Source organism: Aquarana catesbeiana, linkage group LG08, assembly GCF_042186555.1.
Source record: "Aquarana catesbeiana isolate 2022-GZ linkage group LG08, ASM4218655v1, whole genome shotgun sequence".
Lineage (NCBI taxonomy): Eukaryota > Metazoa > Chordata > Amphibia > Anura > Ranidae > Aquarana > Aquarana catesbeiana.
Genome location: NC_133331.1, coordinates 71,996,214 through 72,008,389, shown reverse-complemented (window position 1 = coordinate 72,008,389; position 12,176 = coordinate 71,996,214). Strand labels below are relative to the sequence as shown.

The 12,176-nt window shown below is 44.9% G+C and overlaps 1 protein-coding gene across 1 annotated transcript in view; it reads left to right on the top strand.

Moving 5' to 3' along the window:
- The first annotated feature begins 2,567 nt into the window (after positions 1-2,567).
- The window catches only part of LOC141105260 (putative DBH-like monooxygenase protein 2), a 125,649-nt gene continuing 116,040 nt past the window's right edge, over positions 2,568-12,176 (top strand). The window contains exons 1-2 of the mRNA XM_073595144.1: positions 2,568-2,929; positions 5,501-5,647. Coding sequence (XP_073451245.1) covers positions 2,651-2,929; positions 5,501-5,647 — 426 coding nt within the window. The 5' untranslated portion in view covers positions 2,568-2,650. The remainder of the gene's footprint in view (positions 2,930-5,500; positions 5,648-12,176) is intronic.

Below are 12,176 nucleotides of genomic sequence, written 5' to 3'. Positions count from 1 at the left end.
ACCTTACAGACCACTTTTACCTACAGGTAGGTGCAAGAAATATCTCCTAAACCTACACAGTTATTAGGAGATTTTTGCTGAAAACACGTAGACAACGGCGCCTGACTAGGCGTGCCATTTCTGAAAGCAATCGTGCCGTGACTGGTGGCTCCCGCACGCATGACGTAAACGCGGCTATGGTCAGTCACAGCACCAGAGCCGTGATACCCGGAAGTCACTCCAGGAGTGATGGCGGCGACGTGGAGGGGAACGAGGGCCAATACGCGGGCTTCGATCTCGGGCAAGAAATTCATAATGAGCTAGTATGCCATGCATACTAGCTCATTATGCCTGCAGTTTTTTTTTTTTTTCATGGTTTTCTTCCTCTTTGGAATATATGATTATTTCGACTAGGCCAAATAATTTAATATAGGGGAGAAAGAATGTATTTACTTACCTTCTTAAGTCCATCACACATCTTAAGAAGTCCAGCATCTCAAAGAAGGGGCTTTTCTTTTTACTGGACGATCCTGCTCCGCTCCGACTGTCTTTTGCTTCCTCTTTTAGTTCCCGCCTATAGCGGTCTCTAAGGGATCTCCACCTTGTGATTATTTTTTCACCTGCATAGGAACAGTAGACACAATGAACTTATAGAACTACAACATGACAATTTTGTATACCATTTAAAACCCATATGTGGAATACAGTGGTTTTTAACAACTATTTTTGTCAGTTTTACATATAGTTAAGCCTATAAAATGGCTTCACTATCTCTGCGCCGTTTAGGATATATTTGCTGTACACTGGGGGATGACAACATGGCCAGGTGACATGGCAGGTGACGTTTGCATGTGACATGGCCAGGTGACATGCAAGGTGACTTTGCAGGTGACATTTGCAGTTGACGTGGCAGGTGACATGCAAGGTGACTTTGCAGGTGACGTGTCAAGGTGACGTGGCCAGGTGACATGGCCAGGTGATGTGGCCAGGTGATGTGGCTGGTGACGTGGCCACGTGACGTGGCAGGAGACGTGGCCAGGTGACGTGGCCAGTTGATGTGGCTGGTGACGTGGCAGGAGACGTGGCCAGGTGACGTGGCCAGGTGATGTGGCTGGTGACATGGCCACGTGACGTGGCAGGAGACGTGGCCACGTGACGTGGCCAGTTGATGTGGCTGGTGATGTGGCCACGTGATGTGGCAGGAGACATGGCCAGGTGACGTGAAGACGTGGCCAGGTGACGTGGCAGGAGAAGTGGCCAGGTGACGTGGCCAGGTGACGTGGCAGGAGACGTGGCAGGAGAAGTGGCCACGTGACGTGGCCAGGAGAAGTGGCCACGTGACGTGGAAGGAGACGTGGCCAGGTGACGGGGCCAGGTCACGTGGCAAGGTGATGTGGCAGGTGGACAATCCACAACTTTTGGCAGGTGATGTGGCAAGTGACACACTAAATACAAATATACACGCTAAACGAGGCTCAACACGGCATGCAAATGCAGCAAAATGGGTGTTTCTAAACACCGGTTTCAAGCTTTGTTCAGAAGAGTTTGCACCAGCGAAACGTCTACATGGGGCCTAATGTAGGAGAAGAGTGCTGGAATTTACATGGTGAGTAGGACTACAATTATCTGGATGCCGACATATGGGTGTACTATAAGTTTAAAAATGCTTACCACGTATCCGACGGTGTCTATTGCTCAGTGACAACCAGTTTGGAGTGACCTCCTCGAATACTTCTTCCCACTGCATGCTTGTGCAGTTTCTGTCGCTGTATTGTGCAGTCCTCTTGTCCCATAATGCTGGCCTGGCATGCACAAGCTGGATGAGCTGCTCATGGGATACATCTCTTGCCATTTTTTGCTGTTCTTCTCTCTCCAGCATGTGCTTGTGCATGTGACTTTTACTACTGACCACTACCTGGGTCAGAGGTTAAAATGTATGCATATTGAATAAATTACATATTTTGATGAAAAACGGATGTCAGCGGATCGGATGTTAACGGATCGTCCGCAAACATCCGTTTTTCATCAGTTCCGTTTTTTTTACGGAATAAAAATAGGGTTTTCTTCCGTTCAAAAAAACGGAGCTGAACGGAGACGGATGTTAACGGACGTTAGCGGATCATGATCCGCTAACGTCCGCTATCCCATAGAGTTGCATTGAGGTCCGTTTTAATCCGTAAACGGACGTATGAAAAAACGGATGAACGGTCCGCACGTGTGAAAGGGGCCTTTGGGTACAGTGTAGCACGACCACGCAATTGTCATTCAAAGTGCGACAGCGCTGAAAGCTGAAAAATGGCCTGGGCAGGAAGGGGGTGTAAGTGCCTGGTAGGCAAGTGGCTAAAGGATCTGGTTCTCAGAATTGACTCATTATGCAATTCTTGGCAATGGTGGGCAACCAAGCTTAAAATCCTTAAACTCATTTCCTGTTTCTAAAAACAATGTTATCTAACTGAGACAAAATATGATATTTCTGTTATGAAAAACACCTATGTTTGAGATATGTCTTACATCACCCAGGCAGGAAAGCAGGCATTATTAGGTGAAATTGATATCCCCAGTAGGATCTTATAAAAGCCTCTCCTCGTAAATACAAAACATTCTAAGATCCAGAGCCCCATCATGCTCTGCGTCTCTAAAACACATAACAGTAAAGACTAGGAGACTATCAATGCCTTGGAATGTTTGGATACTTTTCTCTTGGGTGGTCCCAATCCTGGGATCATGGGGGCCAATTAGTATGCCATTTTCCAGGGAGATGACATCTTCTGAAAATGAAAATGTGGTGCTGCTGAAGTGGGGATATAACCGAGAGTTGCAGGAAATCTCAATAGAGATTCAGACACCTTTAGCAACTTGGGTAGTTTTGGGCCTGAGCCCCGATGGAGAACTGAACACAAGTGATTTTGCTGTGGGTGGATGGGATGAAGAGGACAAACAATTTTTCTATGTAAGTAAAACGTATTTTTTTTTTATGTAAGTAGAACTAAAAAAGTGGCTTGGATAATGAAATGTCTTCAACATTACAGAACATGTCCAGTTGAATGTGACTAACTACTACAATCTATATTTTATTACAGTCTTCTTTTTTTTTTCTTGATTTGGAGTTGAAGTTTTTGGGAGGTGTAATAAGGGTAGTTTTGATTATTTCAATCTGTGTTTTTGGTATGTGTGTTTTTTGTTTATTTTTCGTGTGTATTTAATAATTTGTGTCCTTTTGCTTTATTATTTTTTATTATTATTATTTTACTGTTTTCTCACAATGGTTTCTTTCCATGGAAAAAAAAGAATGTCATAAAATAAAAAGGCTAATACGTTTTTTTTGGCACTCCGATCAAGGATAGTTGAAATTAGCTTTTGTAACCCAAAGGAGATGATTTTTGCACCCTCAAATCAACCTTAAACCCCCCTAATTTCCTAATTTCCACTTCTTCATTTACTCTGATGCATTTCTCCAAAACTCAGGACCCTTCCCAAAGTATCAGAAAAATGGCTAGTAGTATTTAGTCACATTCATCTGTATTTTTCCTGTAACATTGAAGATGTTTTGTAGCTTATCCAAGCCACTTCTCCAGTTCGAATGAGTGTCAGGAACATACATTGATATCCACACAGGTAAACACCATGGAATATGTCAAAGTAAATATTGATTGTCCATGAAAAGGATTGAATGTGTGAAAGTTTTGGAACCACCCAATTGCGGCAACAAAACCCCATCCTTGGCTTGGTGTCAAGAAGTATGTTATTCCCTCTATTCGCATTGCTGAAAGTGTCAGTTGTTGTCAGATTGCTGGGGTAGAAATGGTAGAAAACAGCACTCAACTTCAATTATCCTTTATTATTAACAAAAGGGAGTGGGGAGAGCTAGTGAACTATATCAATACCTGAATGAAGCTCTCAGTAAGTAAATGTGCCATCAAAGATATATTTGGCAACTGAATGCTTCAAAACAGGCCTGGACTGGCCATAGGGCACACCGGCCACATGTCCTAACAAGAGTGGCCTGTTGATGACTGGGTCACACAGTGGGAGGTAAGCGGCGACCGTGCTCCATACGTGGCTGGCACAGACTGCAGTTGCCACTCACCTCCAGCTATGTAGCCATGCCTGTGTCTCCTCTCCCGGATTCTCCACCCCTCCAACGATCATTCTATCAGCAAAACAGGGGGGCAGGAGGAGCTGGAGATATGAAAAGAGAGGGGGAGTATTTTCATATTAACAAGCAGGTTATAATGATCCAGATCTGCATCTTTTCCGGCCCCCTACCCTGCTGATAGGATGACATTGTGCCAGGGCGGGAGACCCTGGGGAGGACACACAGGCTGAACCCTGCCTCTGCCCTGCAGAAGGTAGCACTGTGCAGGGCAGGCAGAGAGTAAGGCTGCTTTCACACTGAGGCGCGCGGGCGCTGGTGGTACAACGGAGGTACAATGGCGAATATAGGGCCGCTTTACCGTCGTTTTAGCGGCGCTAGCGGGCGGTTTTAACCCCCCACTAGCAGCCAAAAAAGAGTTAAAACCGTCTGCAAACCGGCGCTGCAGCGGCGGGTTTGCAGCGCTGCCCCATTGTTTTCAATGGGAAGGGGCGCTTTAGGAGCGGTAAATACACCGCGCCTACAGCGCTCCAAAGATGCGGCTTGCAGGACTTTTTTGACCACCCTGCAAGCGCACCGCTCCAGTGTGAAAGCCCTTGGGGCTTTCATACTGGAGTGCATTGAGCGGCTCTTTTGGGGCGCTTTGCAGGCGCTATTTTTAGCACGTTAGCGCCTGCAATGCGCCTCAGTGTGAAAGGAGCCTTAAAGGGGGCACTGTGATTAGAGAGAAAAAGGGGAGGGGGCATGACAGCAAGGGGCACTGTGAAGGGAGTATGTGATTACTAAGGGCACTGTAATGTAAAGGGGCACTGTGATATAAAGGGGACTGCACTGTAAAGGGGCTCACATTATAGTGCCCCTTTACAGTGCAGTCTCCTTTATATCACAGTGTCCCTTTACATTACAGTGTGGAGGACCGACTCTGAATATCACCATCCGAATCCCTCTGTTTTCACTTGGTGATCTGGCCAGTAAAACGCCTCCTGTATTAGTGAGATGCAACTCTGGAGGAATGAATATAGGACACAGCAGACAGCACAACAGACAGCAGCAATGTTTTTTTTTTTTCCTTTTGGGAAAAAGGTTTTACATGAACAAATGAAAGCTGACCATTTGAATCACCCCCGCCAGAGTTGAATGGTCTCATCCATGTAAACTGATACATTCTGCTGGAGAGCTTGAGCTTCTGAAAAACTGCAGAGTTACTGGCTGAATCAACAGATGAAAAAAAAAGAAAGAAAGATTAAAAAAGAAAATGAATTGAACTATCACATCTAAAAATTGGTAAGCTGCAATATAATAAATGTTTGCTTTTGGGTTTAATACCGCTTTAATTTGACTTGAATCTCCCTCTAACAATATACAGTACTATAGATATTAGAACGTGGTAGCTTTAAAATTTGCTAACAGAAGTATGATCCGTTGTAGGATGCTCATTTCAAAGATGAATGGCCTCCCGTGATGGACAAGTCCCAAGACTATAAACTGCTCGAACTAAGCCGCAATGAGACCCACGTCGTTTTGAGGGTTTGGCGTCAGTGGTTCACCTGTGACTCCCATGACCTGGAAATTGAGGTCAGTAAAGGAAGGCTCTATGGAAATCTCCAGTGTATTATAACATTGATAAAATATATACACAATCTGCTTTATATAATATTTTTACATTTTGGATAACTTACAGAGAGTTTTTATTGCTGTCTGTGTTAAAAGACTCACCCTTCTTCTTCTCATTGGAGCAAAAAATAATGGAAAATGCAAAATAGACACTGGTCACCTGAGCAGGAAGTGAGAAGAAATCTTTTAATGGTAAAACAGCAAGAATTAATTTCCCCTCGCTTTGTTTTAATTTTTAATCTTTAACCACTTGCTCTTCGCCCCATAGCAGTTTTACTACTACAGGGCAGCTCTCCTGTGCAGAATCACGTGTATACAGTATCTCAGAAAAGTGAGTACACCCCTCACATTTTTGTAAATATTTTATTATATCTTTTAATGTGACGACACTGAAGAAATGACACTTTGCTACAATGTAAAGTAGTGAGTGTACAGCTTGTATAACAGTGTAAATTTGCTGTCCCCTCAAAATAACTCAACACACAGCCATTAATGTCTAAACTGCTGGCAACAAAAGTGAGTACACCCCGAAGTGAAAATGTCCAAATTGGGCCCAAAGTGTCAATATTTTGTGTGGCCACCATTATTTTCCATCACTGCCTTAACCCTCTTGGGCATGTAGTCCACCAGAGCTTCACAGGTTTCTACAGGAGTCCTCTTCTTCTCCCCCATTACGACATCACGGAGCTGGTGGTTGTTAGAGACCTTGGGCTCCTCCACCTTCCATTTGAGGATGTCCCACAGATGCTCAATAGGGTTTAGGTCTGGAGACATGCTTGGCCAGTCTATCACCTTTACCCTCAGCCTCTTTAGCAAGGCAGTGGTCGTCTTGGAGGTGTGTTTGGGGTCTTTATCATGTTGGAATACTGCCCTGCGGCCCAGTCTCCAAAGGAAGGGGATCATGCTCTGCTTCAGTATGTCACAGTACATGTTGCCATAGTTCCCACAATGAACTGTAGCTCGCCAGTGCCGGCAGCACTCATGCAGCCCCAGAACATGACACTCCCACCACCATGCTTGACTTTTGGCAAGACACACTTGTCTTTGTACTCCTCACCTGGTTGCCGCCACATACGCTTGACACCATCTGAACCAAATAAGTTTATCTTGGTCTTATCAGACCACAGGATATGGTTCCAGTAATCCATGTCCTTAGTCTGCTTGTATTCAGCAAACTGTTTGCAGGCTTTCTTGTGCATCAATTTTAGAAGAAGCTTGCAGGCCAATTTGATGCAGTGTGCGGCATATGGTCTGAGCTTGACAGGCTTACCCCCCCACCCCTTCAACTTCTGCAGCAATGCAGGCAGCACTCATACGTCTATTTCCCAAAGACAACCTCTGGATATGATGCGGAGCATGTGCACTCAACTTCTTTGGTTGACCATGACGAGGCCTTTTCTAAGTGGAACCTGTCCTGCAAACCACTGTATGGTCTTGGCCACTGTGCTGCAGCTCAGTTTCAGGGTCTTGGCAATCTTCTTATCGCCTAAGCCATCTTTATGTAGAGCAATTATTCTTTTTTTCAGATCCTCAGAGAGTTTTTTGCCATGAGGTGCCATGTTGAACTTCCAGTGACCAGTATGAGAGAGTGAGAGCGGTAACACCAAATTTAACACGCTTGCTCCCCTTTCCCACTAATTGGGGCCAATTTGGACATTTTTACTTAGGGGTGTACTCACTTTTGTTGCCAGCGGTTTAGACATTAATGGTTGTGTGTTGAGTTATTTTGAGGGGACAGCAAATTTACACTGTTATACAAGCTGTACACTCACTGCTTTACATTTTAGAAAAGTGTAATTTCTTCAGTGTTGTCACATGAAAAGATATAATAAAGTATTTACAAAAATGTGAGGGGTGTACTCACTTTTGTGAGATACTGTATATATATATATATATATATATATATATATATATATATATATATATATATATATATATATGTGATTTTGCACTGATTATTCACAGCATAAGCCGATCTGCGGGTGCCGGGCACTGGATGTCCACCGGCACCCGCCGATAGCCGGTAATACACACAGGACTGAGATCTGTCTATGTAAACAAGGCAGATCTCAGTTCTGACGAGGGGGAAGGAATGGGTTTTGTGTTCCGCAGGGAACAAAATCCATCTCTTGCCTTAGTTAAGGCACCTCACACAGTACACCAAAACACTGGCTACGAACAAAGTTAACCCTTTGATCACTCTAGATATTTAACCCCCTCCCAGACAGTGTCATTAGTGCCATTAGTACGGTGACAGCGCATATTTTTTAGCACTGATCACTGTAAAATAGGTCTGCTTGGCAGTGAGGAGGCTGGAATTGTATTTTTGCAGGGCAGATTTATATTGGTTGAAATCTCTCTGAGACTTAGTCTTACACCACAGGCGCTCGTGAGCACGACTACATTTTTTCAGGCTTCTAGTAACATCTGTTTGTCAAGGTTGAAGGGGTCGGGGCCTGATTCTGTGTGTATTGAGGGGGGCCATTGAGTCCAGTGAGGCGTTGTAGACCGAAGTGGCTAGGTTGGTGCAGGATAAGGGTGAGATTTTGTCGTAGAGGTTGTCGATAGTAGAGTAGAGAAGAGAAGGGTTGAGATAACATAGGTTTCTGCGGGTAACTTTTAGGCAGTTGGAGGGAGAGGAGGTGGAGGAGAGGGAGAGAGTGAAACTAATAAGGTGGTGATCAGAGAGAGGGAATGGATAGTTAGAGAGGTTGCATGGAGTGCAAAGGTGAGGGAAAACGAGGTCAAGGGTATTGCCTTTGGAGTGAGTAGGAGCATATATCCACTGCTTCAGGTCAAAGGAGGATGTTAGGCTGAGAAGTTTGGAAGTGGCAGGAGTGTTAGTATTAATAGGGATGTTGAAGTCCCCGAGAATGATTGTGAGGATTTCAGAAGAAAGAAAATAGGGTAGTCAGGCATAGAAGTCATCAAGAAAGGTTGATACTGGTCCAGGGGTCCTGTAGATCACAGCTATCCTTAGAGAAACTGGAGTGAAAAGACAAACGCAGTGTGCTTCAAAAGAGGAGAATGACATAGAGGGAGGTTGGTGTAGTACCTGAAAGGTGCTATGTGGGGCTAGAAGGATTCCGACACCTCCTCCCTTACGTCCACTGGATCTGGGGGAGTGAGTTCATAGAAGGCCACCATGGAATAGGGCAGCAGAAGATGCAGTGTCGGATTCGTGGAGCCAGGTTTCGGTAATGGCGAGTAGGTTAAATGAGTTGGCAATAAAGAGGTCATGGAGAGAGGTGAGTTTGTTGCAGACAGAGCGGGAGTTCCAGAGGGCACAAGAGAAAGGGAGTCTGGTCTTAGGAAAAATAGAAATGAGAACTAAATTGTGTTGATTGCGGCTGCTACCAGAGGGTGCAGGGTGATGGGTGCATGGGGTACAGTTTAATGATGGAGGCCCGGGGTTTGGGGATATATCTCCAGAGGTTAGGAGAAGCAGGAGAGTGAGCGAGGTAATATGGGAGTGGGATTCATATGAAGGGACATGGCCCAGGGTCTTGGAGATTTTTAGTGTGTGTGGATTTAGAATTAGCAGGAGTTAGTGGGTGCAGTAATAAGGACAGCGCAGAAGTGAAGGTGATATATATATATATATATGCTGTGGGGGGGAGAAGAGGGGTGAAGGAGAGATAGTTTAAAGATAGAGGACACAGCTGTCAAAAGGAGTGGTAGAGAGTGCATGTTACAAGGAGAAGGAGCTTAAGGGGTAAACAAGGTCAACCTGATGTCTGTCTGGTGTTTTTCAAAGTATTTTCTTGTGTTCATTTGCTTTGTGCATTCACTGAAGTGCAGAGTCAGAAGTGCTTCCACTTATAGAAATCGCCCACTTTGAGAAAGAGCCCCAGTTGCAAATGTGCCCCCTGCAGATGCTTCCCCCAAAAGAAGCTTATATTTATATTGAGAGGGGTGGGTGGTGGGTGGATTTGAATTAGCAATCAAGAGGTAATAAAGTTTGGGTGGTTAACAGGGCAAAATTCTTACTTCAGAAACAGACTAGCAAGAGGGCACTAAAGTTAACGGGCCATAATTCTGGGCAAGACAAGAGAGATAATAAAGCATTGTAATGTGTACAGGTCTACAGACTGTTAAGCAAAAATAACATACCAGCAATTATTAAAGACACATAAGCAAAGCAGATAGCAGTGCAATCAAAAGATATGCAGATAAAGAAACCAACTGTACAGCTGTGCAATTATATGTATTTGCTTTATTGTGAGATCCATTGGGGTGGATTTACTAAAGGTAAATAGACTGTGCCCTCTGCAAGTGCAGTTGCTCCAGAGCTTAGGAAATGAGCAGAAGCTCTGCTGACTTCCATCATTCAATCATGTGCAAACAAAAGATGCTGTTTTTTTCAATTTTCCTTGCACGTGATTGGGTATTCTTAGTGGAGTGAAGCTGTACATCCCTAATAAGCGCACAGCCTATTTGCCTTTACTAAATCAACTTCATTGCATCAAAGCATGGGTAATTCCCCTCTAATGCTGTGTACACACGAGCAGACTTTCGACGGACTGAACTCCGCAGGACTTTTTAACGGACTTTCGACGGAGTTCCCACGGAGTTCCGACGCAACGGACTTGCCTACACATGATCACACCAAAGTCCGATCGTTTTGAACATGATGACGTACGACCGGACTAAAATAGGGAAGTTCATAGCCAGTAGCCAATAGCTGCCCTAGCGTCGGTTTTAGTCCGTTGGGCTAGCATACAGACGAACAAATTTTTCGACTAGGCTCAAGTCCGCCAGAAAGATTTGAAACATGTTCCAAATCTAAAGTCCGTCTGATTTTTCGACAGCAATGGTCCGATGAAGCCCACACATGATCGGTATTGTCTGGCGGATTCGTTCCGTTAGACCTTTGCTGTCGAAAAGTCCGGTCATGTGTACACGCATTAGTCATCGCTAGAACAGGTGTCCTCAATGAAGGATTTTGCCTTACCTCCTGTTCACATAACAACTCAAAAAATTTAGATTACCCATCTAATTTTTGTACTGGGGGAAAATGCCACCAAGAAAAAAAAAAAAAGAGTGATTCTCATCATAAGGAACACTGAGAGCAAAAAAATAAAATAAAAATCCTAGGGAATTTGAGATCGAAACGCCACAGCAAAGTTAAATTATCCAGGCCCAGATTTATTCCAAGGGAAAATACATTTCCTGACGCATCATGGCAGCACATACATTGGGTTGTGACTCCGCCTCCACAACCTGATAGGACTGGTTAGCTATAAGTTTTGAAGAGGAGCCCACCGCTGTATTCTCCTTTTTTTCCTCACCTAGATGGTTGGACCGGTAAAAGCTGGAAACCCCTTACCGCTTCGCCCCAGCTAGGTTCAGCCTCTCCTAGTTGGAAGCCCTGGCTGTACAGTCTCCAAAAGAGCTTTATGCAGGGAAACCCCACTCTGGTGGTCTCAGGGGTAAAAAAATCAACTTTTGCCTTACAAACCTTAAAGAGGTTTTTTTGGTGACATCTGCAGCGGCCTCCAGGTACTGTTCTTTTTCTTCTCCCTTTTTTCTGACATATGGCATTCCCTTATTTGTCTGCACGTCTGTGTAATTATTGTTGGTTCCGGGCGCGCTGGGCGCTGTAGTCCCTCAGCGTCTCCCTTGCTTTGCATGGCGCCGGCTCTAGGGCGCACAGGATCTGACATAGGCGGCATACAGCCATGCCAGGTTCCAAGATGGCGCCGGACGCCGCAAATGGTCACTGCGCATGCGCGAGCGTGACGTCAGAGCCACCGCGACAACGGTTTATTTAAAAACAGGGAATCCTGTCATTTTAGCCCCTATGAGCACCAGAGCCTCATTTCCTCACTGGTTCCACTCCCCCACAGTGCTCCCAGTCCAGAAGAAGTCGGTCAGGAACCTCATCCCATCACCATAGAGATGACACTTCATCCCGTCAACCTCGCGATGACCAACGCACCCATCCTGCGGCCAATGCCTGCTGGGTCTGCGGGGCAGTAGCACTACCTGGTAAACTAGTCTGTCAAATTTGTTTTGAAGAAGCAACTCGTGAAAAAGAATCGGATGCAAGGGAAGCATCAAACATAATAAGAGAGTCAGTGAAAGAATCTATCATGCAAGTGGCAGCCCACGAATCCATCAGACAGGCTTCAGTGGCCTCAACCTCTTATACGCCTCAAGGCCCGTCAGCCTCTCGTACTCTTCATGAAGAGTCCCCAGAAGAGGACGAGATTCTAATGCCCACTTCGTTTGATTTTGCACTTATAGATCCTTTTGCAAAATCGGTAAAAGAGGCAATCGTTTGGGAGGAGGAGAAGGAGGCACCACGCAAGTTAAGAAAGTATTTTCCTAACCTGAAAAAGGACCCTGAAACTTTTCCTTTTATTGAAGAGCTAGAAGAGTTAATAAAGGATGAATGGCAGAAACCAGATAAAAAAAACGGTCTGAACAACAGGAACCAATGGTAAACCCTCTAATTTCAGCTCCTGTAGTAGATTCCTCATTAATG